At 42.7% G+C, this 24,299-nt stretch overlaps 1 protein-coding gene and 1 long non-coding RNA gene across 5 annotated transcripts; one reads left to right on the top strand and one right to left on the bottom strand.

Moving 5' to 3' along the window:
* Positions 1–949: 949 nt before the first annotated feature.
* Positions 950–24,299, top strand: ldb1b (LIM-domain binding 1b). 4 transcript variants are annotated; one of them, XM_037092961.1, is made up of 11 exons: positions 950–1,175; positions 16,999–17,101; positions 18,136–18,180; positions 18,487–18,562; positions 18,669–18,771; positions 18,858–19,030; positions 19,823–19,945; positions 20,044–20,127; positions 20,974–21,097; positions 21,193–21,341; positions 22,039–24,299. In XM_037092961.1, exons 1-11 carry the CDS (start codon positions 1,148–1,150, stop codon positions 22,267–22,269), a joined length of 1,239 nt encoding a protein of 412 aa, XP_036948856.1. In that variant the 5' UTR covers positions 950–1,147; the 3' UTR covers positions 22,270–24,299. The 4 variants fall into 4 exon arrangements, with proteins under 4 accessions (XP_036948856.1, XP_036948837.1, XP_036948847.1 ...); XM_037092942.1 differs by lacking the exon at positions 950–1,175 and adding an exon at positions 9,712–9,851; XM_037092952.1 differs by lacking the exon at positions 950–1,175 and adding an exon at positions 9,827–9,848.
* Positions 5,702–13,338, bottom strand: LOC119016753. The gene is made up of 4 exons (XR_005074249.1): positions 13,272–13,338; positions 11,620–11,684; positions 11,211–11,318; positions 5,702–6,056 (listed from the first exon to the last, which is right to left on the bottom strand). It is a non-coding gene; the product is annotated as an uncharacterized LOC119016753 (long non-coding RNA).

Here is a 24,299-nt window from a genome sequence, read left to right on the forward strand (position 1 = left end):
AAGACTAACGGAGCGAGAGAGTGAATGAGCTAGAAAGGGAGACGACAGAGAGCAAGAGAGAGAGAGAGAGAGAGAGACAGACAGAGAGAGAGAGAGCGGAGGCACGTCAATCGCCCCCTCCTCTCTCCTCCTCCCTTTTTCCTCCCCCTTCTGCCCTCCCTGCCATGTAGCAGACCTTCACTGGATGGTAACAAGCCACTCAGCTGCAGCACACACACACACACACATGCACGTGTGTATGCGCGCACACACACACACGCACACACACGCACACAAACAATTCCAAAGATCTTTTAAACCTTCATGTACACACTTCTATATGTGTATGTGTTTGTGTGTGTGCATGTGTGCGTGTGTGCATGTGTGCTGTTGTGTGTGTGAATGTGTGTGTGTCATTGTAGCAGCAGCGGTGAAAAACAGCCTCTACATATTTAAAGGGGAAAAAAAGGACCCACATCACATGGTTGTTATTCTCTCAAATCTGCCTCTCAGGTCACTTTGACAGTCCACTCTCTCGCTCTCTCTCTCTCTGCCTTACTCGCTCTAGCACACACACACACACACACACACACACACACACACACACACACACACACTCTCTCTCTCTCTCTCTCTCGAGCACTCAGCCTCTCGTTCCCTCCCTTTCTCTTCCTCTCTTTCTCCCTCTCTCCTCCCACCTGAGCTGTAATTTGCAGGGCTGATGAGGGTGAGGGCAGAGCAGAGGCAGGAACAGAATTCTTCTCACTCTATAACACACACTCACACTTACACACACTAACACACACACACATATACGGTGTGATTCACAGTGTACAGCTACAACTGAGAGAATCCGATCCTTTGTGTGTGTGCTCTTTTTTTAACCTTTTCTTCCCCTCTCTCTCTCTTTTCCTCCCTTGCCGTCACTCTCCCTCCCTTCCTCCCTCCCTCCCTCCCTCCCTCTCTTTGCTCCCTGGTGGTGTGTGTGTCTGTGTGTGTGTGTGTATATGCGTGTGGATGTGTGTGAACCGTGGGGATAACAGACGCTCATGTGAGCAGCCTCAGTGGCGGCAGCAGTGACTGGTGAGAAAGAGGAGAGAGGAAGAGAGCAGGGATAACAGAGCCACCACCATCATTCTGATCGGATTCACACCAGACATGTGAGAAGATGTCCGTGGGCGGCTGCGCGTGTCCCGGTAAGTAGCTGCCGTGGTGATGGTTTGCCTTTAACGACAGCCCTGCTGCTGCCGCTGCCGCTGCCGCCGCTGCTGCTGCTGTTGTCAGCTGCTGACTTTTTCTGGTCGTTGTTGTTGTATTTTGGTTGGAGAGTGCAGCCGCTGCCGTGGCGTGACTGGGGCAGGGAGAGAGGTGCCCCGGGGCCCTGGGGCTCTGTTTGCAAAGGCTCATGGGAGGTCGCCCTCTGTGATGGATGAGAGGATGGAGAGCATAGAACGTACTAGAAGAGATGGATCAACATGTACAGTTTGCTTCATTATGAAGTGCTTTGTGCTGTTTGTTGTTAAGTTTCGGAGGGATGAAGAGAAAAAGATGTTTGCAGACATCTGGGCATGAAGTTGTTGCCATGCCTCCACTACTTCTTCTTATTCTCGTCCTCCGCCAGTTTGTTGTGGGTCTTGTTGCTTCTGCTGACGCTGATGACACTGATGGTTTCTGACTGACGGCCCAGTTTAACAACAGAGTTGTTTTAAGGTCGGCACAGATGTTACACTCGCTTAGCCGGAGAGGAAGTCCTGCGCAGAACCGACCGGACTGTCGTGCAGAAGTAGCAGGAAAGGAAAGAAGGATCAGAGAGCAACATTTAAAGGGCAAAGGTCACCGGCTCGGATCAAAGGCTCTGCATGATTGATCCTGCATCTCTTCCCACACAACGGCTATTAATAAATGTTTGATGTTTCACAGCTCACACAGGATCATTTAGGATGCACAAAGAGCGGGAGGAGTAAGGGGGACACAGTCACATAGTTGTGGTTCAGTTTTTGTCACTTGCATGAAACATGAAAATGCATCATCACCACTTTCATGGGGCCGTACGTGGTGCAGACCTACTCTACCGCGTTGTTTAATGGCCTTGTTGTGGAGTTTCCATCCTCTTTGAGCCAGACGTTTTTTCTTCTCGAGTTCACGGGAAAGAGGTCAGCGAGTCCATACCTGAGGGGCAGAGATGTGCAGTCACTAGCATCGCCAGTTGTTTGTTGCTGCTTTCTATCACATCTACTTCTTCTTCTGTCCTGTCTAGACCTCTCACATTTTTTTTTAAAATTGGTATCAGTAAGATAACCTGGTCTCCCACCAAGCCCACCTTTTTAAAAGCCAAACTGACATCATGATAACAAAAGAACTCCGCAGTCAGAGTTTTGCTTGTCACTATTTTTAATAAAATTGGTTGAAGTTGAGTAACATCCACGGGCTTCTGGGAGCGGAGTCACCGCGGGCGACCTGGAGGGTGTAATATCCGTCATATTAGACCGCCATATTCAGAGGCGTGCCGCTTGTTTCGCCGCCTTTTGAAGGCCGAGGAACTCCCCGCAGTGCCCAAATTGTTGTGTTTGGGCGCCGAGTGCCTGACAGCAAACAGATAATTCTTCTCATTTTATTGACTTTAATCAGACAGAGGAGGAAAGAAAAGGAGGAATCAAGGTCTAGAAATAAAACCTGCTCCGCTGAGCCTCAGGCAATATATTAAGCGATTTATGTTGCACTCCTCACAGGCCGCGCAGGACATGAAATATAATCCTCCAGCTGAGAATGTATTCATAATCATGATAGATGTACTCAGAATGTACAGTCATACAATACACAGCAGCAGGGGAGGAGGAAGTAAATGTGAGAGTTGCTGTGTCTGTGGGGTGCTGTATCACCCTGACGTGGCCTCCTCTCCTCTCCTGCCTACCAGGCCACATTGGCTGCTGTGGTCAGCCCTCAAACAGCCGGGATGTGGACAGAGAAATTTAGCCAACCACGCATCCAGGATCAGATTACCCTGGTGCCAGTCTTGACTTTAATCATTAAAAAGATGGAAACATTAACTGGTCCCATGTTTTTGTGGTTTGGAAAACTCTTCGGCGGTGGCGGAAAGTTTAGGAGGGCCAAATTAAGAAACAATGCCAACTCATCCTGATCGTCCACGTTGTAGCGTGGAGGTGGCTGAATGATTGAGGGAATGTCACGAGCTGAAGGATCTAAAAACGTGGAAAATAGAGACAGATATTGGCACTGTGATCAAACCAGACGGATTTGGTATCAGCAAGGACAAACCCCTCTAGACACACCAGATGACAGTTTGTCTCGAGCCCACAATGGCACAGAGAAAACGTGGTGTACCAGTTTTACATATGACTGCATGCACACTAAGTTTTGTGTGTGTGCGTGTGTCTGAGCACGCGTGTGTTTTCAATCTCTGCGCAGCGCCCCGTGCTATGAAGGCAAACGCTGCCACCTCAGCCGTTAAACAAGGCTGCACAGCAGAGACGGGTGCGTTTGTTTAGAACCGGGCCTTAGCTATCTTGCGGTCAGATTGCATACTTAATCAGCGCGGTCATGGAAATTTCCAAAAAGACGTTATGACCACACTCTTTTGCGCTCTCCACTTTCGCTCTCGTATTGTTCTCCCTGGTGTTCCCCTTTCCTTTTCGCCTCAGACTCTCTCTGCTTTATGGATTCTCCCTTTTTCTCTGTTTTTCAGAAGCGTAACTTTAAAGGTGCACTATGTAGTTTTGGGGAAGAAACATTAATCAGAAGAGAAAGATCTTCATTGACTGACCTTTTTTTTTCAACCTTTCACAAACTCTCTTTGTTTTCATGACTGAATACACAAGCCGATCTTAAAGGGACAACTCAATTTCATTCTGTTTTACTCTGTTTATATTTGGCGGACCCTGCCACCTTTCCAGCTTCGAACAGTGTGATGGGACCTCATTTTCCTCTGAGAACAGAGTTTTGTTCAGTTATGGAAAAGACAAATATTTGTATTATTACCTCATTAATAGTGTATATATTAAAACTCTTCTCCAAACCTGCATAGTGCCCCTTTAAAAAGAAGACACAAGTGCTGTGATGTTTAAGTGGGAACAGGAAAACCATTGCATTCAGTCATTCACTGTTAATAATGAAAACCTGTTGTGTGACGAGTGAAACTTGAAGCTAAATTTGTGCTGAGCAACATGACGTGCGAGATACTTGACCCCAGTGATGCTGCTTAATTTACACACTTATTCCGTTCGTTATAGATTCAGAGGGTGAGGAGACGCTGCTCCGGCTAACTATGAAAGAGAATATAATATAATGTAAAACAACAAAAGAAACTAGAAAGTCTCTCTGCAGTCGCCCATTCTCTTTCTCTTCTTCTCGCTTGTTTACATTCCAGACCCGTGTTCAACACTGAGAGATCCTCCCCCTTCTTGTGTGGCCTCAAAGTTTGATTGTGTGTGTGTCTGTGTGTGTGTGTGTGTATGAGTCGACGTATGCATGTGCCCCGACATGTGGATGACATAAACAGTGGAGCTGAGTGTGTGTATATGTGCTGTACATCCACAAAAAAAAAAAAAAAAAAAAAAAAAAGAGACGCGAGAATACAGTGTGTGTGCGCTTTGCAGCTACAGATGTTTTGTGCTTTCTCCGCGTTGACCTACCCGGACCTTACATCACACCCCCTCCTCCCTCACCCTCCTGCTTCTGCTCCTTCACCTCTACACCCCCCCCCCCCCAAATCTCACACCGTTTCTCTATATGCACTGTGTGTATACTATCATCTCCCCCTCCCCTTGCTCCCTCTTTCTCTTTGACTCTCCTGATTACTAGCGTATGTTGCCTGGCTGGCTGGCTGGCTGGATGAGGGGAGGGGAGAGGTGGGGGTGAGGAGGGAGAGAGAAAGACAGAAAAGAGAGAGTGAGGAGAGAAGGGGGAAGGGACTATGCCCTCTCATGCAGAGAGTCACATGGTGTCCCTGATTGGAGGAAAATGAGTAAAGACTGCAGCCTGGCTGAAATGGCAACAGACAAAAACGCACAAAGGCTGAGCTGTTTAGAAACGGGTTGCACAACAAGAGAGCCTGAAGAGGAGGAGGAGGAGGAGGAGGAGGAGGAGGAGGAGGAGGAGGGTGTGACGGAGGGGAAGAGAGAGGGAGTGAGCAGATTAAGAGAGAGGAAGAGCCAGAGGAGCAGGGAGGGTGGCAAGAAAGAGAAAACAGGAGAGAAGAGAGGTGACGGAGGGAGGGGGGGGCAGAGAGCAGAAGAGCCAAGAACAGAGAGGCAAGTGGGAGATGAGCACTGTAGGAGCGCAGGAGGAGAGGGAGGGAGGGTGAGACAGAGTGACAGAGTGAGAGAGGGAGATCAGACTGTGTTTCTATGTTTTCTGCAAGGCTGAGCGGTGACGTGATTGGCTGAGGTGGGGGGGTGGGGGGGCAGACCTGACTCTGAGATCAGAGACAGACAAAATGGCTCCCAGAGAACAGAGAACGCAGCATCAGGGCACTGTCATCTCCCCTCACACAGCTGTCAGCTGACACCAGCCGCCGCTGCTGCTCACACACACACACACACACACACACAAACACACACGCAAACACACACACACACACACACACACACATACACATCTGACACTAACACACACACCTTTAAAGGCGAGGCCACCTGCAAAATGTCACAGTGAGGGGATAAAAAGCTGAGGATGATGGCTAATAACGCTGATCATTAAGTTGCCATAACGTGTACTTGTCATTTATTTTGGGAACACTTTTTTTAGGAAACAGACTATACATATATTAATGGCAACATTGTGCACAACAGAGCCTCTTTTTTGTATTCATTTAATCCTTGCACCCATTGGCCTGAGCGGACATGTGACGAGCTGGCCACTGAAGTTCCCTTGTTGCAGCTTGTCTGTGTTCGTCTGCCAGAGAAAATCCTGAGCAGGGAATTCACCCAGCGAGTGAGAAAATACTGTAGGGCAGCATGAAAACAAACACACCGGCTCACTGCAGCCACAAGAGGGCGCTGCTATCAAAGGACAGCGTCTGATTGTAGGTTGGGAATCTTTTTCTCATGGTGAAGTCCTGCCTGGAGATCAAATGGAGCAACAGCAGCATAATTCGTGCACAGTTTTACTCACAAATCATTTGTAAGTCATTTGTAAATCATTAACAGCTTCAATTGTTATTATTTTATGTGACTTTGCACTTTAATTCGGAAGTCTTCTGATCCTCCAAGTATAAGTAGCGATACAACAATGTCAAAACACTTCAATACAAGTACAATTTCTTCAATTAACGTTGTAAAAGTGTGCATGTACAAAAAGTAGAAGTACTCATTATGCAAAACCATTGTACCTATGAGTCATTTTGTTATATATTAAAAGGTGGGTTAGGGTTGGGATGCAAAGAAAATCCTCTTTCGTGCTACGCATCTATTGTTGCATAACACAATTTTAGCGAAATCAACTAAGAAAAATGTAATCCACAATGTTTAATTATAATGGCAGTTTTCACAACAGCAATAAAGCAATTAAAAAGTCAAACAAGCTGGGATAACAGTGTTTGTTATGATAATCAAAGCTGGCGACTGTGGTTACCTGTAGACATGAAGTCTATATTATATGACCGGCTGGTTCTCTCTGTGTAGAAGTGAGGTATTGGGTTTCTGTTATCTTGGCCAATTCCAAATGTTTCATTTAAATTCCTGTAAAGGTTAATGCACATCAACAGAAAGAGAGTTTGGGAGATTTTAGATTGAGTGAGTTGCACATATGATTATTTTGGGGTAATTCAGAGAGATGTTCCCAAAAATATATATTATGTGCCATGTTTAGTAAAGGAACTGTATTACAGCTGTAAATATTAATAGCTAATGTTTGAGACTTCATTATTAATGGATGATGCAGAATATGTGGCATGATTGTGGAGATATCAGTCCAGAATACACTTACATTATTAATCTTCGAGTTAACCTCAGAGTCACAGATTAATAATCTATGGTATGTGAGCACACTGTCAGAACTATTTTGAAAACTATATTTTTGCTCAGCTCTAGCATGGAGGGCAAACGTTTTAATGAGGCGAAAATCTCTGATGGTAGACAAATTTACATTTTCTTGATATAGCCTACTGACCCAACAAAACCAGACAGCAAAGGGTTAACTAGCTAAAAAGTTAAGTTGAGAAATGAAAGGCTTAATGTTTTAATGCCTTCATTTAATGTAATACCTTTAAGAGTAATTCCCTAACAACAACAAAAAAACATTGACATAACAACATTGACATGCTAGTCTCCTGTTTGGCTAAGCTAGGCAAGTTGTTTTGTTGTAGTTGTTTTTTCACTCTCCGTCGCTGGATTTAGCTACTTCCTTAGCCTTTTTATGTGAGATAACTGACTAAATGTTCATTAAAACTTCAAACTATAATGTACAAAGGAAACAACTAGTTCAGTCAAGATGAAGAAGAACAAGAAGAATTTAGCTTTACCAGCTAGCCTCCCCATGTCACTAGCTAGCTTCAACTGGATGGTCTCTCTTCCTTCCACTCTTAATGATGTTAACGCATGGTTTTATATGATACAACAAATGTCAACAAGTCACATCAAATCTTAAACATTTTGATCTAATTTACGTGGTTACTGCAGTTTGACTTTGTAAGGTGACATACAGTATTTCAGCAATATCATCATATTAGCCACAATACCATTAATTTTTGTTAAAGCTGGCCAAGGATAAGATAAGGTGAATTACTTTTTATAATGCTGGAGTGTTATATTTATTACTAGTAATAGTTCATCATATTCCAGTCATATTTGAGTCATTATTCGAGTATGTTCCTGTTTAAAAACACAGTGAGTGGCGTGCAACCCAATGATCAGTGTTTAGGTAAAATTTCACTTTCATCTTATAACAACACTGTGCTTATGGTCTGGTTAGATTTAAGCACAGAACCCACTTGGTTTAAAATGCCTGTGTTTGTCTCCACAAACAGCACCGGAGACGTCATGAGATTTTGTTAAAAACATCTGAAATATCTAGAAATGTTAACTGCCAACCAAGTACTAGAAAGTACAAAATGGAAGTACTCAAGTAAAGTACTGCTGCAGAAAAGTGTGGGTGATTCTGACTCAGACTCTTTGTCTAAAGTTGGCCAATGTTCTCTGTTAGCGCTCAATCCTCTAAAAAGTGACAGCATGTCCTTTGGATCTTTTATCAGAGCTGAATCAGACAGATAGATCTCTGTTCCTCCCTCTGATCCACTAAGAGAGGAGAGAGCCCAACTGCCAAAAGTGTCCAAACTGGCAGTGACAGCGACCATTGAAAACAGCTCCAGAGACATTCAGCTTCAAGAGAAAGAAATGGGGCAATCTGTGTTATTGATGTATCAGTCGGGCCCCCAGAAATCTGTCATAGGGCTGACCTGTGAAAATCATGGTACGACAGTCCAACACACTGATGGATATTCACAAGCAGCTGGCTGGTTATGCATTTGTTATTTTCTTTCAGGATAGCTATTATGAAAAATAGACATCCATCGATTTAATTAAATAGAAGCACATTATGCATACTCAGAAACATATCAGGTAGATATTAAAGCCCACCGACTCCAATTTGGGGGCTCATAATGTTTGTGAGTAACGAGTTATGATATCAATATATTCATATGATGATATACTCAAATTTAGGTTGTGCAGTTATCAATTGTGTTTACCTTTATTGTAATAATTTCACAGTAAACGGATCTGTGATTTTAATAATAACAAATGAGCTCAAGGATCTTCTTCTGCTTTGTAATCTCTACAAAAAGTGTGCACATCAGACAACATATATGCTAATAACAATATATCTGTGATAGGCCAATATCAGTATATTGGCCAACTCAGTACCGACTCAGAAGAGAGGTGGGGGTGAAAAGAATAAAAATAATACCAGTTAGATGCGGTGGGGCACAAGTACGCAGAAAGTTGTGATACATTTATACCCCAGGGGGCTCTACAGGCATTTTATCCACTTGAAGGGAAACCTAGAGGATGCTCTGTCATGTTATTTTTTATTTTTTTTATTTATTTTTTTTACCACTGGGGCAACCAAGAGGGCACCTTTGCTGTTAACATGGGACAACCTCCCCTCCCCTGAGGTGAGGTTGGGGGGCAGTGAATGTATGAGGGTGGCCATGGCCCCACTAGCCACCTCTTGACAGTGCCATTGTACAGTATGTTTGACTTTCTTACTATGGAGTGGTAAAATCCCATGAAACAGTAGTTTTAGCATGACCCCCTGCAGAAAAATCCTTGTGAATGCAATCCATGAAAACAGGAGTGGCCATGTTTTTATTCCTGTTAGGGGAACAAAATGGGAAAAAACAACAATTAACTGATGTGACTCTCATTAAAGGTTATCTCTCATCTTTAATCTGTAGGATCAGTTTAGTCGGGGCTGTCTCTGCACTCATACTGACACAAGACTGTCCCCAGATCAGTGTTTGAGACTGTGTTGAAGGGGGGCCGACTGGGACGGTTGTTATCAGAACTCTGGCAGATGTGTGCGCCGCTCAGTTTCCTGTTGACTAGTGAGTGGAAGTGGCAGGCTGCACACATTTGCGCATACACAAGGCGAGACATGCGTGAGAGCACACACACACACACACACACACACACTGGCAGGCGCGCACACTCTCATAGCACACGCATACACATACCGTAGGCATCCTTCTCCCCCCTCCTCGTGCCCCTGAGCCTGACAGTCTGGACATGGGAGATATCAGAGAGAGGGTGAGGCATGAAAACAGAGACCGGGTCTGTGAGTTAGATCAGTATGGAGCTGTGAAAGTGCATCTGTGGGTGACAAAATGGCGATGACAGAACAGCTTGAAACTGAAGGTGGTAAGTCTCTTACTGACTTTTTCCTTGTTGTTTTTCTCACAGCTGATTCAGCGACAAAACCCCTTTGAGGTCAAACTCATCTAAAAAGCTGTGAAAGATGTTTTTCTTATTGTAGGTGTTAAGAAAAATGCCCTACAAGTCTGCTTCCCTTATTTTTTGGGGGGACTTTGATGCTGGTGAATTAAACAAGTTGCACTTGTAGGTTTAAATGTAAGCTTAGTGAAAAACATCACACCATGCACTTTAGGGAGTTTATTCAGCCACCTCGCGCTCCAGCTTTAATCACTTATTGTACATGGATTTATGGCTTTAGGTGTGAATGTGTGACTGCAAGTCGGGAAATGAGGCTATAGCTGGTGAAGTGAAGGTTAGGGCAGCTGTGTGTGTGTGTGTGTGTGTGTGAGAGAGAGAGAGAGACTCGCTGGTTGGGGTGCTGGTTGAAGATAAGGCCTGCCCTATGCCTGAGAGCGAAAGAGACGGTGTGTGTAAGCCCTTCAAGCCTTATCCTGACACACCTCCCACCCCCACCTCTTCTCCATCACCACACACACACACAAACACACACATTCAGTGGGGATTAACCCCGTCATGTACCATTTCAATGGGCGAGCTTTGGAGACACACACACACACACACACACACACACACACACACACAGGATTAACCCTCGTGTGTCCATTTCCATGGATGATTCTTTGCCTCGCTCCGGTTGTGACAGCATTGACTGCTCGTGTTGCCATGGCTACAGGGGCCAGCGAATGTAAGATAGGCAAATCCACATAAGTCACCCACAACAGACACTCTAAGCTACTACTGACTACACCTCCCCCTGGTACTAGACACACAAAGATGCTGCCAAAGGACCGACAGGAGCCGCGTGAGCTGCAAAGTGCTCGTGTCACAAGCTTACCATGCTCGGACCAATATACATAAACTCAGCCCAGGCATCTTTGTCGCTGGTCGGGTGAGAGACATGCCTCCGAGCAGCTTATCCTCTCAACATGTCTGCCTCTGGGAGACTGTGCACTTCACTGCACTCTCCAAACACGGGAGTATGCGAAGAGTTTGCTCTCTTTGTTTTTGCTAACGTAAGGGAGACACCTTCTAAGACTGCAGCTCCACACAGAGAAGGTCTACAAAAATGTCAGAATAAAGTTTGAGAAAGCAGGAAAGTACCGTTAACAGACACAGTCTGGAGAATAAGATAAGAAAATCATTTTACCCGGCTTCACTGTGTCCAAAATGTCAGAATATTGAAGATGATGAATGAAATAGCTCTATCTCAAGGCCCAAAAGTAAAGAAAAGAGGGCATTATGTCATCCATCTTTGGCAGACACAGAAGTGACATGTGTCCTTACCGTAGCAGCCCAGGTTCAACTCCAGCCTGTGAGGCTTTGCTGCATGATGTCTCCTTTCTCCCTCTCCCATTTCCTGTCCAATATCTTCAGCTGTTCCATCCAATAAGGCTACATAATGACAAAAAAAGAGTCAGTGAATTGCCCTTTTTATTTAATGAATTTACCAAAGAAAGATAATTTTGGTCATAATTTTGATAATATCTTTGCCCCATTATCATAAAAAATATTTTTTATAAAGGAAGCTAGAATTCTTTCTTTTTTATTTTCTTTAAAGGGCCTCTATGTTAAAATCAGTAGCAATTTACGGCAAGGCAAGTTTATTCGTAGCGCACATTTATAAACAACAAATAACAAAAGAATAGATAAAAACATCACACAAAATAAGATATAAAGAAGATGTATCAATCACCTTGTTATTGGCCACATGTGAGCGGATAGTAGCATGACATGAAACTTGAGATCTCTCTTGGTTGCCTATTTGGACGACATGTTTAAGTTGTTTAATGCTGCTGGACTGGATTTTATTGACAAGGACTCACTTGGGATTTTCCCAAGACAGTCCAAAGGTTGTGACTTTTTCTCGTCTCAGCGCGTTTTGTAAGACAGAGAGCAACAGTAGCGAGCGTTAGTTTAGAAATGGAATCCCCGAACATAAACTATCAACTGGCTTCCAACACAACACAAAAGTTGCACAGAGCCAGTTTTATGTGCACTTGTGCAATAAAGCAAATGAAAAGCATATATCATGCTCACAATATCCAAACTCAGTTTGTGGAGTTGATCTGTGAAATGCACCCTGGAGATTCACTGTTTATACTAACTCAAATTAATCTGTGCACTCTTCGTGTACAAAGCACATTTTTAAAAAGTTGTTCTAGGTCATGATCCTCCACACGATCATGGCTCAGAATAAGACTTACTCACATGTATGCACCCTGTATTTGTAGGCCACATTCTTTACACTTGTGCCTCCTTCTCTGTTCTATTTGATCCTTAATAATGCTGAATTATGTTATAATTGTTATATAGTATTACCGGCATTCAGGTGTACAGCAGCCTCTGAGAAATCCCGTTAACCGTTCCCACAGAGCGTCTCCCAAGAGCATCTCCCAAGAGCGACTTAATTTGCAAATAAATCATTTATGAAACATTGTGTCTTCACTCTGTGTACATGAGCAGAGAATAAATCACAGCCACATTCAAGCTGGTGGCCGCAGCGAGCGTCCTTCATTAAACGAGCCAGGGGAAAATCTTCAGCATTAGAGAGCAAAGAAAACTTGATGGGGGATCACTTTTCAAAAATGTTAGGAGTCTCAGACCTTTCTACCTTCAGGGATGAAGAACATCAAATTCGCAAATATGATGACATACATCTGCATGAATATATGAAAAACTATTGACCTAATACTGCTTGTTCTTTTTATATCCCAACTCCGGCCATATGGGTGAGTCCTCGTTGGCTGTGATCTGAATATCTGATTATAATTTGAGGCGATTTAAGCAGATTTAGCGGCCTATGGGATTCTCCTTTTGGCTTAGTGCTTCCTGTGTTTGTGTGTGAGTGTGTGTTTGTGTGTGTGTGTGGAGAGAGAGGCGAAGAGAAAGAGAGGGAGAGATTCCCAATGGTAATAGATTTATTGGTCTACCTTGGAGACAGTTCAGTGTACAAACTCAAAGGCACAATTAATTGTAAACAACCCAAGTCTGTTATCCTTACATGGAAGTTAATTTAGGAGATCTTAATCTACTTTTGACTGATCAGGCTGCTGCATCAGCTGTTTACTCGTAGCACTGCACGGACCCACACTGTGTATAATGCATATGAGCAGGCTCCGCTTGGCTGTCACGGTCTCACTTCAGTTGTTTGCAGCAAGCTGATGTGCACTAATTAGGCAAACATGAAAACCACTTTGCAGTCAGCATGATCTTTATTTCCACACACACACAAACACAAACACTCCCACTTGGCTACATTAGGCCAATTCTCATCTGTGTCAGTTACAAGGAAGGGATGGGATGCAGGGAGGAGGAAGGAAGAGAGAGAGAAAAAAAAATGCTTACCAGACAACCTTCATGTGCAGTTGTGCATTAGTGGGGGGAGGAGGAGAAGAAGGGGGGAGAGGGCGACTGGCGGTGCTGGGCAGAGGAGAGAGGAGCAAATGCATTGCGGAGGGAGAGGAGGAGGAGGAGGGCCTACAGCTATTGTTCATGTCCTCCCGTGAACAAAGGGCTCATCTGGGTCCGTATGTAAACCCACAGCAGGCTTCAGCCCACTGACAAGGCCTCATGCGGGACAAAACATAACCGACCGACTCCCGCAATTTTAGGCCTTTTCCCCCTCCAGTCTCGCGGTTTGAGGAGATTTTTTTCATTGATCCAGTTCAGAGGGACGTATTGTGTTGGTACGTCGCGTCCAGCCAACCGCCGTCCAGCGGGCCTATCCGTTTTTACGCACGGAGCGTACACACGGTCTATCATCACGGATCTGTAAACATCAATTTTCTGATTGGACTTCTTTGCAGGTAAAGGGGTCGCTTTGTCCGAACACACACACTAACTGTAATCTCTGTCTGCTGTGGCGATTAAATGTGGTTCACGAGCCGCCGCGGTTGTTATTTCTGGTCTTATTTCGGTGATTTCTCGCTGAAAAGGGATTTAACGCTAAGGCGTTAGCAGTGCGGCTAACACCAGCTAACTGGTTACCAACTGTTCTATGGCTTGCTAACGCTAGCTTGCCCTGCAGGCCTACAAGGCAGTGTTATTTACAGTGGACGTTTTGGTGGTTGAAAATGTCGAGGTTTCTGGTCGTGCTCAGTCTGTGTTTGCCTCGCTGCCAGGCTGGTTGTAATGAATGCGTGTTGGTATTACGTAGCGAAGTTTACTCGCGTCCCGGAATCACCTGTGTTTCGTATTTTAGCCTAGCTAACAGCTAAGTGTTAGCATTATGCGCTTGCTGCCTTTCTAATTGCCTTTGTAACCAGACAACTCCATGTCATTTGTGCTTTGACCGGTAAAGTTATGAGCCACACATAAGCTGAGCAAGATGTTTGTTCTTTCTTTTAAATGCGGCTTAAAAATAAACAGATTGAAATCGTTTATTTTGTGAAAAGTTTGCTACTGTAGGTTAGTCGTTCAGTACAACCTAGCTATAGCTAATATTCCGTTTGGATATGCTGCTTGTCCCCCAGAGCAATCATGGTGGCAGGAGTCCAAAACCACTACAGGTTATTCGTGTGTCGAGGAAACTTCATGCTGAATTGATTTCTGTGTCTGGGGTGCAGGTGAAATGAAGTGTTCAGGGTGTAATCTCAACATTTGTGTTTTGATTTGTAGTGAAAATCCGCTTACCAACACCCACTCCAGGACGATTACAATTGTATGCACGTATAGTGTGTGTACGTATGCATAGTATAACGTTACTGTGTCTACTTGTAAGAGAGAGGAACACGATTCCCAGTGGAGGAAGTGGAGTCCAGCTGATGTGATTGTGACTGCCTGTCATTAACCGCTAACAGGAGAGGAGAGGAGCTAATGGAGCTCTCAACAACTAATGGACACATAACCATCGATTATTTATTTATTTATTTATCAATCCCATTTGTTTTTCCTCTGGTGGTGCGTCCAGCCTATAGCATAGCAGTGCTGCCTCACACAGTAAACAACTTGTTTTTACACAAAGTGAAGGCGGGGTTTCAAATGGATGGAGGCTCTGTGGCCTCAGATGTAGGTCTTGTATTGAGGAAACTGTGTTTCTCTTTATGGAAAACTTTTCTATAATTGACTCTATAACTACTATTGGCCATAATAACAGTAATCTCCCAGTCGAATTTAAAGTTGTAGGGATGTAACTCATCTCCTTAAAGATAAGTTGAGTTTGATTTGAAAGGGATATGAACATAGATGACTGACTTACTAATCTAGTTTGTATCAGCATATCTCCAAATGTCACTGTTCAGCTTGGCTGTCTGTCCATCTCTCTGTTATGTAACTGTTGATATGTGAGTGTTTATAATGATATAATGTCCCTTGATCAAAATACATATAGTCTGTAATACTAAAATTTCTGCTTTTTAACCTTCTCACTGCTGAGAGGCAAATATACATTATATTTGTCATATACATATATTTGTCATACCATATACAAGAATATTACTTTTCACATCTTTGTTTTTTTTGTCAAATCACAGTTTCCCCTGCTGAAGAACATCCTATTAATGCAATTAAATCTTAAGTCATGTCCGTGTCTCTAGATGTGTGTGTGTGTGTGTGTGTGTGTGTGTATGTGTGTGTGTGTGTGTGTGTGTGTGTGTGTGTGTGTATGTATGTATGTGTGTATGTGTATATCTTTCTCTCTCTCACACACACACAGTGTCAGAGATTGGTTTAATATGCAGAGACAAGACAGAGAGACATTAATGAGGCGGGGCTTTACCATGGTGACGCCAGAGGTCGTGACCTAGAGGCCGCCACGCCTGGATGGCCTTTATTGGAGAGCTGGGCAATTAGAGTAGAACAAGGGTTGGAGCTGTGTGTGTGAAGTGGGGACTCATCTATTTTTGTGTGTGTGTGTTTTTTTTTTTTTAAAACAACATTGTATGGGGGTGTGAATTGAGTCAGTATCGTTCCATCTGTTTCTGTTTGGCATTTGTAGATGGAGGGCAGCAGTGTAGCAGTAGCAGCATTGTTTACAGGATGCTCCCTCCTCATCATGTTGTTGTTTTGGGTCTTTATGAAACATGATTGGTGTATTGGGGATGACCAGAGAATGAGTGCAGCCAACTGAAACTGGGACATACTGGTTAGTTCAGGCTGCATGTGCCCTCACCTTCACGTGATACAGTCATTCTTTGTAAAAAACAAAGTGAAAAAAATAACATTAGATATAACTTAAATTTTGGGCAGAACAGTTGATCAAAATAATAGCAAAATTAGAGTATGGCTAAGTGCAGTCCAAAGTGCAAGAGCTGCAGTTTCTTGAGAAAAGCAAGAAGTGTCACAACATACCATTAAAAATGAAGCATTGTGGTGCTACAGAGCTGTCCCTAGCACACAAATCATGTTCTTCAGAAGAACATGTTTGTTTTGTGCAGATCCCAGCAAAAATCACACCATCGTCATTTTTCAGTTTTTTTTTTCAAAAATTACCATTCCCACTAAAATCATGACTCATTAAAATGGCAATTGCTGTCAAAAATAATTTTTGCACATTGTTAATCCACAAGGTTTTGGAGTATATTGCGATTATTCCGACAGGCATTGCAATGTATTTTAGGGTTAGTGGAAATGATAATTTTTGCTAACATTTCATTTTTCAAAAAATAAAAATGAAATCATGATGATTTGGCATTTGTTGGGGTCTGTACCAAAGAGACATGTTTTCTAGAGATCATGATTGATAGACCAGGGCATCTCTGCAGCACTACAATACTAACTAACCCTAACCCATTATTATTCAGATCATCACATTTTACCTACATCTTGATACAGTTTGTTTTTATCTTGATTCATTGTGCAGCTCTAGTTGTGTCATATAATTTAGGTATTTACATGCTGAAAGGTTTATCGTGTGAATCGTTACATTTGTGGCTAAATAAATGCAGCATTTATTACCAACTTTGAAGCATGAGTCATGTGTAGTTGGGTTTAGCTGTCACATTGTTTTAGATTTTCTTTTGCTCTTATCTAGAACCCCTAAAATCTAACATGTTCAGTAACCCTTGAACATATAATGTGAAAATTGAGCGCATCATTTATGGTTTTTCTTATCTTTTCCTCGCCTCTCTTCCAGGCTGTTCCTCCAAGTCGTTCAAACTGTACTCCCCCAAGGAGCCCCCCAACGGTAGCACTTTCCCCCCTTTCCATCCCGGCACCATGCTGGACAGAGACGTGGGGTGAGTTTATGTCTGTTTTTTTTTGTGTGTGTTGTGGGTGAGGAGTTCAGTCATGCCCTTGAATGTCTTCGACAGGTGTTTGTATTAATGGATACCATATTTATATAGCTGTGTAAATCCAGCCTAAATATCATCAGTGTCATTTCTGCAATGAGATGTTAGTCTGTAAAACCTATTGGAGATTGATTCAATTTGGCAGCCTGTATTGTGAATTTGAAATGCACACGGATTGAAACACCATGAACAGTTACTACAAGATTTCTTTTTTAAATTGACTGAGGAACTGGTTTGCGCTGATAGTTTAAGATTTGTTCCCAGGACAGCTGCCCATTTTTCCAGTTTTAACCTTAAAGGTTAAATCTAGGAAGACTCCAGGTAGCACTGTTTGTCCTGTCAGGTGCACTGATTGGACACTTGTACATTACTGTGTCAGGATAATGTCATATGCCGTAATCAGGTGCTGAATATGAACGTTTCAACATTAGGGCTTCAACCATCGATTATCTTCGTCACTTTTCTCATCCATAAAATGTATGATAAAAATGTTGATCTGTGTTTCCCAAAGCCCAAGAAGAAGACCTTAAATGTCTTGTTTTGTCCACAACCTAAAGATGCTCAGTTTACTGTCATAGGGAAGGAACGGAACCAAAAATCGTATCAGAGAATTTAGACTTTTTTTCTCTCACCATTAACACCACACACTTAAGTGAAAATACTGGAGGGGCTATGTGTGTGACTGGTGTTAATGCTACCATTGATTTGACTTGACTTATGTGGACCAGTAAAGTTAATGGGTATACCTCTGCAGTACTGTGCCTTGTGCTTCACATCTTGCCTTCTTGCAGCAAGTAAGCAAATCAGCTTTGGTTGCGGTATGTCTGTGTGCCTTGCGTGTGTGTGTCTGAGAAGTGTTGTTATTTACTGTCTCCTTGTATCATCCAATTTGTGCCATGTTTGGCTTGTGTCCCAGGGTTGTAAAGGCATATTAGCAGTATAGCTGAATGTAATAATTTCTCTTTCTTTTGTTTCTCCAGTCCCACCCCAATGTATCCTCCCACATACCTGGAGCCTGGAATAGGGTAAGGCTGCATTATTTCCCATTATCTCTAGCTGGTGTGAAAGGCACTAATAACACGAGTGAAGATAAGGTGGTGGGAAGTTGTGCTCTTATCTCACTCCTAATAGAGATTTTGCATTAAGTCTGTGACAAGAGACTAAATTAGAATGTGAAACAGCTCTATAAGTGTGAACACAGTGAGAGGTTTAACGTTGCTGAGATCAGGATTATTTTCTTGACATATATCATTCATAATACCACAAGCTGACTGTTCTCTACATCCTGTCCTGCTTTTCTATCCTCCTTCTGGCTTTCTGTGATGGACCAGGAGGCACACACCATATGGCAACCAGACAGACTACAGAATATTTGAACTTAATAAACGGCTACAGAACTGGACAGAGGTTTGTAGGCACTTACATTCACACACACACACACACACACACACACACTCTCAGAACAATTCAAGAATTGTGCTCACTGCCTATTTTCCCCCTCTGCACCCTGTAGGAGTGCGATAATCTGTGGTGGGATGCATTTACTACAGAATTCTTTGAAGATGATGCCATGTTGACCATTACTTTCTGTCTTGAAGATGGACCCAAACGCTACAGTAAGAGACAAAGTCAGCCATTAATGTAAAGTCCCTCAGTCACAAATGGTCTGCATACTATAACATTTGTCTTCTCTCCTCTGAAGCAATTGGCCGGACGTTGATTCCAAGGTACTTCCGGAGTATATTCGAGGGTGGTGCAACTGAGCTCTATTATGTGCTAAAACACCCCAAGGAGTCCTTCCACAATAACTTTGTCTCCCTCGACTGTGATCAGTGCACCATGGTCACCCAGAATGGAAAGCCCATGTTCACACAGGTGTGTGTTTATGTCTCTAGTTTTTATTGGTCTACATCTTGTTTAAAATATGTACAGCTTTTTCTGTCAGTTATCAACGCAGTTAGAAAACAACATAGATATTAACTCATAAGCTCAGATTTAAGTTAAAACAGAAGTAAAACAATGGAAACATTTGGAATGATTTATGTGCAACAAATGTTTTAAAAGATGATTTAATTTTATTGTAAATGGTTGTTAACTCATGCTGCAACAAACCGTTGTTTGAATCAACAGATTATTGTCACAGTTAATCGTTTAGTCTACAAAATGCCAAAAAGTTTGGGAAAAGCATCAATGCTTATTAAATTTCCCAGAACATAGAGCAACGTCTTCAAATTGCTTCTTTGTCCAACCAACAGTCCAAAACTACTGCTTACTTGCATAAATGAAAAATAACATTTAACATTTTTATTTGGAAAATGACTGCCATGATTACTAAATTATCAAAATAGTTGGCATTTACTTTTCTTTTGAACAACTAATTGATTAATCGTCCCAACCCCACTGTCAAGTTTCCCTCCTTTTAAAGAGATGGATACACACCCCATTTGTAGGGTCTCTGTGGAGTAAAGCCTAAATCTAAATCTCATTGAACTTGGTTGAAAGCCATTATATAGTTTGAAAGTCTTCAGCAATCTGATCAACCCGGCATACAACCCTGACAGTACACATGTAGTGTTTGCTTTACATCTCTCTGCAGAGGTGAAACTTGTACTCATCTCTGTATAGAGTCCAACTGCTGTAAACTGACCTGAGTCCTCTGAACTACAGGTGTGTGTAGAAGGGCGCTTGTACCTGGAGTTCATGTTTGACGACATGATGAGGATAAAGACGTGGCACTTCAGCATCAGACAACACCGTGAACTCATCCCCCGCAGTATACTGGCCATGCATGTGAGTGCACCCACTGGCTACATGTAGTCCACTGATGTATACAAAGATGTCTTTGTGTGAATTTGAGATTTCATATCTGTACTCTGTTGTCGTTTCAGGCCCAGGACCCACAGATGCTGGACCAGCTGTCCAAAAACATAACAAGATGTGGTCTGTCGAACTCCACCCTCAACTACCTCCGAGTGAGTGGAGCACAAATACAAAATTTTACCTCCAGAGCAACACTGCTCTTGAATGTTTTTGTTTTTCTTTAAGGTGGTTTAATACTAGTCCAGCCATGTTTTAGTTCAGAGTAGAGTAGATTCTGATAGTATAAGTGGATGACTCATTTTTTGGGGGAAATTAATCCAAAACAGATAGGGGTTGATGAAACCAATCTTTGAATGCTGTGTGTGTAATTTATAAATCACAGTTGGTAAGTAAAAATTAAAAAATAGTTTAAAGTGACCACACTATACTTTGTATTATTTTTGTCTTTTATTTGTGCTCCAATTACAAAGAAAAACAACCCCCGCACTCATGGAGCAATATGATGACTCAGCTGAACATTATTGTTTCATTGCAAAGGATAATTACACAACATAAATATAACCGTTGAAAATGATACACTATATACATGTGACACATGTATATTGTGTTCTGCCAACAAACAGAAAGCTGCACATGTTGGACTAACCATGCCATACCATAGTATATAGCAACCATTTACTGTTGCCGTAATAGGACGCTTGAGCTCCGCTGTGAGGGTAAGGAGCTCCTGGTCTGGTGGAATCCCTAATTTGCAGACAAATTAGGGAGACAGTGCTTTTTAAATCTACCAATTATGGGTTGCAAATTGTCAAGGCAAAACATCACACCCCTGTCTCTGCCCCTTAGGTTTTTCGATCAGAGAATTTTTAGTTCACCGATGGAGTCATTTGTCTGAACACCAGCTGATAATCATGGTGCTCAATCAATCAGAGCCTCTCTAATGATCTGAAGCACCGTGTAATCTCTAACCTGCTGCCTCTCTTTGTTCCCTCTTCCAGCTGTGTGTGATTCTGGAGCCCATGCAGGAGCTGATGTCCAGACACAAGACATACAGCCTCAGCCCCAGAGACTGCCTCAAGACCTGCCTTTTCCAGAAATGGCAGAGGATGGTGGCACCACCAGGTAGGCAAACGCAATGCACAGATTTAGGCGCACACCATCACACAAACAGCCACAATTACTGAATCTATAACTCTCCTTTCATCCCCTCTCTGCAGCTGAGCCATCGAGACAGGCCCCAAACAAAAGGCGGAAGCGTAAGATGTCAGGTGGCAGTACCATCAGCGGAGGAGGAGGAACTAACAACAATAACAACAACAAAAAGAAAAGCCCTGGCAGCGGCTTCCCCCTGTCCAGCCAAGTTCCAGTGAGTACTTCACTGCTACCTAGCGTTGATAGTCTGCTATTACACCTCCAGCAGAAACATTTCTGTATTCACACAGAAACTGCTGCACTGATTCATCAACAGATATTTACGTGTCATAGTAGCAGCCAGAGTCTGACGCAGTGACATAAAATAATGTTATACCAGAACAAATGCTGTGGTAATTGATGCTGGGTTTATAATGGGATACAACAAGTGATCTTCAGCAGATAAGTTGTTTTTGTAATTGATGACAAATGTGTCATAGCACTGTGTACATACATGGGCTATAATGGCCTGTATTCCCTTCATAGCTTTTAATTAAAGTTAGAAGTTAAAACCCACAGGTAATATTTCATTAACCATATTGATTACATAATTATACATGAATTACCACTTCTTACATAAGTCAGATAAGCACCTAATACCAAATTAAGAACAAGCACCCTGCTACCAGGGAGGGTAACTTTAGCTCTGACAAGCTACTGGTGAACAGGTCTCATAGAAGAACTAATCAGTGCTGACTGGGTGCTGGAGTTCATTGTGTCAGTGGAGCGCCTGACTAGGAGGAAAGCTCCACCTTTTATTTCAAGTTATTTTGTGTTTTTTCTTAATAATTAAGACCCATTAGTTACCAGTTTAATGGATGTCAAGCTATCAAAAACACATTCAACCTAACTGATATTCCTACTCCCTGCAGGATGTGATGGTGGTTGGAGAGCCCACGCTGATGGGAGGCGAGTTTGGCGACGAAGACGAGCGTCTGATCACACGGCTGGAGAACACGCAGTTTGACGCAGCTAATGGAATCGATGACGAGGACAGCTTCAACAACTCTCCGGCGCTTGGCTCCAACTCGCCCTGGAACAACAAGGCCCCCTCCAGCCAGGAGAGCAAGAGCGACAACCCAACCTCACAGGCGTCGCAGTAGAGCCCAGAGCCCCGCGACCTCAACACAAACCCCCTCTGTCACTTCTCAAAGCCCCCACCCACCCCACCCTGACAGCCACGAGTGCATCAGCAACAGTCCGTCTCCTCCTCACCGACCCAGACATCACTGTAGAGCCCAGATTCATCACACGGGTGGCACAAGGGAGCTCAGTATGTCTCCGATGACATCACTGAGCCTGAGGACATTTTACAAGTTGTCATCATTGCCCATGTTCGGACATGGTGTCCCACCTCTGTCTCCCCATGCCCTCATCTCACACTCAAAATATCCCATCTGCTCTCGCTAGCTTTCAGTTTGGATAGCGACCGGCGGTAGATGTGACGGAGGAGGCGCAGGGTTTAAACCCAGGGGAGAACTGTGCATACTGAACGATCCACTCTGAAGTTCACATGTAGGAAGGGCTGGGGTGGAGAGGATGTTGGCAGCGGGACTTCGACATGGTGGCGAGTTGCTTAGGGACCACTTGTCCACTCATCCTCTAAACATGGCTCTCAATTCTGGTCTGCTCTGTTGATGCACGAGTCACTCGTAATGTTTCTTAATAGAGTATATGTGTGTGTGAGTGTGTGCGTGTGAAGTGTGCCAGGAGAGAAAAAGGAGTCTGAGCTTATTTGTGGCTTTGCTGATGCAGACGGACCAGAATTTAGAACCAGACTTTGAAACCATTGAAATTCACACACTAGTAGGAGAGCTGAAATGTGGCACTAGGGAAACTACACACACAGACAGATACATTTGTTCACATACACTCACAATTAAACCTAATGATTGAAGGATTTTGAGTCCCCTAGTGCCCGAGCCATCTCTGATTAGACTACAATGGATGCAGTCTTTCAAACAGAGAGCATTTACAACACACACACACACACACGCACATACACACAGCTACACATTTTAAGAGTTTTTATACAGTATATATTTCCCTAGAATGTTTTTTAATTTGTATTAAACGCCTTCATTTCAATTGTTACTTTTTTATTTTCTACCAATACTGAAAAGCTACAGACCAAGGAGCAACACAGGACTTTTATCCCTCCCCCCTCTAAAATATATTGTTTTTATCTTTTATGTTTATAAAAGAGAAATAATTTAGTGTGGATGTTTTTATTTTGTCTTTTTGTTCCTTTTTTTGAAGATTTAAATTTTTGTGTATTTGTGCTTGTATATTTAAGGTAGTAGCAAAGTTCTGTCTGACTGTAATAAAATGTATTCTTACTTAGATTTACCTAAAGCCATCCCGATCTAATGTAAAGAAACAAAAATAGGAAAAAGGAGAAAAAACACTCATGAACCTTTCCCCTTCTATCTTCCCACCTGCTCTTTCCTCCTCCCTCTTTTTTAAAACTTGTGTAAATTAAATTACAAACCCTTCCCCCCGGGGTACAATGGCACCATGGAGTGATGATTTAACATGTTTCAGTTGATTTCTTTCATATTTATTTTGGAAATTTTAGAAATTCATTCATGTATTTTATCCATAAAGGAACTGATTTTTCACTTAACGTTAATCACAGTTTTGTGTACCGCAACTTTCAACTTGATGTCAGGTGAATGTGCTCACTGAATTTTATTTAAGCGGTGAATTTCATGTTTCATCACCGGCTAACACCGATTTTTTTTTTTTTTTTTTTTTTTTTCTTAAATGTAGTTTTTGTTTAAATTATCATAATTTTTGCAGTGTCCATCATGACCAACAGAATGATACCATGAAACATCCAAGCATCTTCTAAAGCCAGCTTAACATTAAGCTCAGTCGGCATATTTGGTAGCAATGCTGAGTCTGTGAAGTCTGATTATAAACAGCTGACTCTCTGTTAGTTGTTTTGTACATTTCCATTTCGTCACAGTTGATCCAGCTACAGTTAATAATTGAGTTTGAATGGTGACTTGTACCTTCTCCAACCCCTGTAGAAAAATCATCGTTTGATATATATTTTTTGATTTCGTTAGTTTCTGCCCTTGATAATTAATGTATGTTACCAATAAAAAGATACATTTTCACTTTAAAA

This window comes from Acanthopagrus latus, chromosome 1 (assembly GCF_904848185.1).
Source record: "Acanthopagrus latus isolate v.2019 chromosome 1, fAcaLat1.1, whole genome shotgun sequence".
In the NCBI taxonomy this organism is placed as follows: domain Eukaryota; kingdom Metazoa; phylum Chordata; class Actinopteri; order Spariformes; family Sparidae; genus Acanthopagrus; species Acanthopagrus latus.

Bases quoted from the DNA above. Each gene is read 5' to 3' on its own strand.
- ldb1b (XM_037092942.1), top strand. From the start codon at position 9,818: ATGGCGATGACAGAACAGCTTGAAACTGAAGGTG. The intron at 19,031-19,822 runs GTGTGTGTTTAT...TCTGAACTACAG, and splicing joins GAAAGCCCATGTTCACACAG to GTGTGTGTAGAAGGGCGCTT. The intron at 20,128-20,973 runs GTGAGTGGAGCA...TCCCTCTTCCAG, and splicing joins CCACCCTCAACTACCTCCGA to CTGTGTGTGATTCTGGAGCC.